At 41.8% G+C, this 3,110-nt stretch overlaps 2 protein-coding genes across 2 annotated transcripts; both read right to left on the bottom strand.

Moving 5' to 3' along the window:
* Window positions 1–493: 493 nt before the first annotated feature.
* Window positions 494–916, bottom strand: LOC138868294 (uncharacterized). Its single transcript, XM_070145838.1, has one exon. It carries the CDS (start codon window positions 914–916, stop codon window positions 494–496), a length of 423 nt encoding a protein of 140 aa, XP_070001939.1.
* A 528-nt stretch (window positions 917–1,444) lies between these two features.
* LOC138868293 (uncharacterized mitochondrial protein AtMg00860-like) lies at window positions 1,445–1,885 on the bottom strand. Its single transcript, XM_070145837.1, has one exon. The coding sequence runs from the start codon at window positions 1,883–1,885 to the stop codon at window positions 1,445–1,447; it is 441 nt and encodes a 146-aa protein (XP_070001938.1).
* Window positions 1,886–3,110: the final 1,225 nt, after the last annotated feature.

The following is a 3,110-nucleotide window of genomic DNA, read 5'->3' as shown; positions in this document are numbered from 1 at the left end:
GACAAACGATGTGGTCGCGGACAAAGTCTTCCATGACTTTCTTAGTCACTGCTCTGTAAGATGATTCTTCGACCCATTTGGTGAAATAGTCGATTGCTACTAGGATAAACATGTGCTCATTGGAGGCGGCATGATCGATTGGTCCAATAACATCCATTCCTCAAGCATCGAACGACCATGGTGAGCTTGTTGCATTAAGCTCGCTCGGAGGTACCTTTATCATGTCTGCATGTATCTAACAATAGTGGCATTTCTGGACATACTAGATGCAGTCCGTCTCCATAGTCATCCAAAAGTAACTAGCATAGAGTATCTTCTTTGCTAAGATAAAACCGTTCATATGTGAACCGCAGGTCCCAGCATGAATTTCCTTGAGTAGCTTGGATGCTTCTTTTGCATCGACACACCTTAGCAATCCCAAATCAGGAGTCCTCCTATACAGGATTCCTCTGCTGTGAAAGAAATTGTTGGATAACCTTTGAAATGCGCGCTTCTAAGTAGGATTTGCGAGCTCCAGGTATCCTCCTTTTGTCAAATATTCATTGATATCATGAAACCAAGGTTTTCCGTCTGCTTCTTCCTCAACATGAGCCCAATAAGCTGGCTGATCATGGATCTTTACCGGAATAGGGTGAATAAAGTCCTTGTCTAGATGTTGTATCATGGATGATAGGGTAGCCAATGCATAGGCGAACTCATTCTGGATTCTGGGAACATGTTGGAATTTTGTCTTGGTGAACCTCTTTCTTAATTCCTGTACATGATGCAAATACAAGAGTATCTTGGAGTTTTTCGTTGCCCATTCTTCTTGGAACTTATGTATAAGTAGGTCCGAATCTACGATCACTAGCAACTCTTGAATGTTCATGTCAATGGCCATCTTGAGCCCTAAGATGCAGGCTTCATACTCGGCCATGTTGTTGGTGTACGGGAACCTGAGTTTGGCAGACACCGGATAATGCTGAGCAGTTTCTGATACTAGGATTGCTCCTATGCCAACTCCTTTGAAATTTGCTGCTCCATCGAAAAACATTCTCCAACCATCATATGATTCTGCAATGTCCTCTCCTATAAATGACTCTTCATCAGGAAAATATATTTTCAGGGGTTCGTACTCTCCATCCACGGGATTTTCAGCAAGGTGATCTGCCAAAGCCTGTCCCTTGATCGCTTTCTGAGTTACGTATACAATGTCAAACTCACTTAACAGGATTTGCCACTTGGCTAGCTTGCCAATAGGAATGTGCTTCTAAAAGATATACTTCAAGGGATCCATCCTCAATATGAGGTATGTAGTATAGGCACATAAGTAGTGCCTTAGCTTCTGAGCTACCCAAGTCAAAGCACAACAGGTGCGCTCTAATAGAGAATACCGGGCCTCGTAGGGGGTGAACTTCTTAATAAGGTAATAAATGGCCTACCCCTTCCTCCCCATTTCATCATGCTACCCCATAACACAACTTAATGCTCCATCCAATACTGGAAGGTAGAGTAATAAGGGTCTACCTGGCTCAGGTAGAACTAAGACTGGTGGTGTTGGCAGGTATTCCTTGATTCTATCGAAAACTCTTTGGAAATCATTAGTCCATTTGGTAGCGGTGTCCTTCTTCAGTATCTTAAAGATCGGCTCACAGGTAACTATAGATTGTGCTATGAACCAGCTGATGTAGTTAAGTCTCCCCAAGAAACTCATCATGTCCTTCTTATTCTTTAGCGGTGGAAATTCTTGAATAGCTTTGACCTTTGATGGATCTAGTTCTATTCCTCGTTGACTTACAATAAACCCAAGTAGTTTTTTGGCAGGAACCCTAAGTGCACACTTCGTGGGATTCAATTTCAGGTTGTACCTCCAAAATTTGTTGAAGAACTTCCTCAAATCTTCCATGTGGTCAGTGTCTTTCTTGGACTTGATAATAACATCATCTACGTACACCTCTATCTCCTTGTGTATCATATCATGGAAGATGGTAGTCATGACCCTCATGTAGGTGGCCCCTGCATTCTTTAAGCCGAACGATATTATCTTGTAACATTACATTCCCCACGGCGTAATGAAAGCCATTTTCTCATCATCTTCTTCATCCATACAGATTTGGTGATACCCAGCGAAACAATCCACAAATGACTGCAATTCATGCTTGGCACAATTGTCGATCAGGATGTGTATGTTTGGCAAGGGGAATTCATCTTTTGGACTGGCCCGGTTGAGATCCCGGTAGTCGACACAGACTCTGACCTTCCCGTCCTTCTTTGGTACTGGCACAATGTTGGCTAACCATGTTGGGTATTCTACTACCTTGAGAACCTTGGCATTGAGTTGTTTAGTGACTTCTTCCTTGATTTTCAGACTCATGTCAAGCTTAAACTTTCTGAGCTTTTGCTTTACCGGCAGACATGTTGGATCAATTGGCAGTTTGTGAGCCACAATAGATGTACTCAGACCAGTCATATCACCATACGACCAAACGAATATATCTTCATATTCCCTTAGAAATTATGTGTATTCCTTCTTTTCTAATGGCTAAGTGGTCACTGATTCTCGTTTCTTTGATATTCTGTGCATCTCCCAGGTTAACAATCTCGGTCTCTTCTAGGTTGGACTTAGGTCTGTTCTCAAAATTCTAAACTTCCTTAACAACCTCTTCTGGTATTTCATCTTCCTCTGAATCTGTGTCCGTTTGTTGTATTGTCTCGTTGCACGTCACAATTATTGGTTCATCAAGATAGGTAATAGTAATGTTGTATAAGTAAAGTAATGAGAGAAAATAATAGTAATAAGTGTTGATTCATAAGGAAAGTCAAAAATGCTTTGATAAATAGAATAATCGTATTGAACATTGTAGATCTTATTGCAGGAATTAAAATGCGAAAGGGAAATCATTTAGTAAATAACAATAGTGCATGATGCTTGTTTTAGCCTTGCTACCCCGAGGCTCGTCGGGTTCTGGTTGTCCTGATGGTCCAGTTATTGAGGTGTGTCCCTCTGCTTATGGCCTGTATGGAAGGGCCTTCCTCCCCCTACTCCTCGAGAACAACATAACAGTCCATGTCATTGTCTTCTAGGAACAGATTCCTCACCGCTGCAAGTGCTTCTTCTTTATCTGACCCAT

This window comes from Nicotiana sylvestris, chromosome 5 (assembly GCF_000393655.2).
Source record: "Nicotiana sylvestris chromosome 5, ASM39365v2, whole genome shotgun sequence".
NCBI lineage: Eukaryota > Viridiplantae > Streptophyta > Magnoliopsida > Solanales > Solanaceae > Nicotiana > Nicotiana sylvestris.
Note: the sequence above shows the minus strand (reverse complement) of the source record. Positions and strands in the feature narration are given on the sequence as shown.

Bases quoted from the DNA above. Each gene is read 5' to 3' on its own strand.
- LOC138868294 (XM_070145838.1), bottom strand. From the start codon at position 916: ATGGCCGAGTATGAAGCCTGCATCTTAGGGCTCAAGATGGCCATTGAC.
- LOC138868293 (XM_070145837.1), bottom strand. From the start codon at position 1,885: ATGGAAGATTTGAGGAAGTTCTTCAACAAATTTTGGAGGTACAACCTG.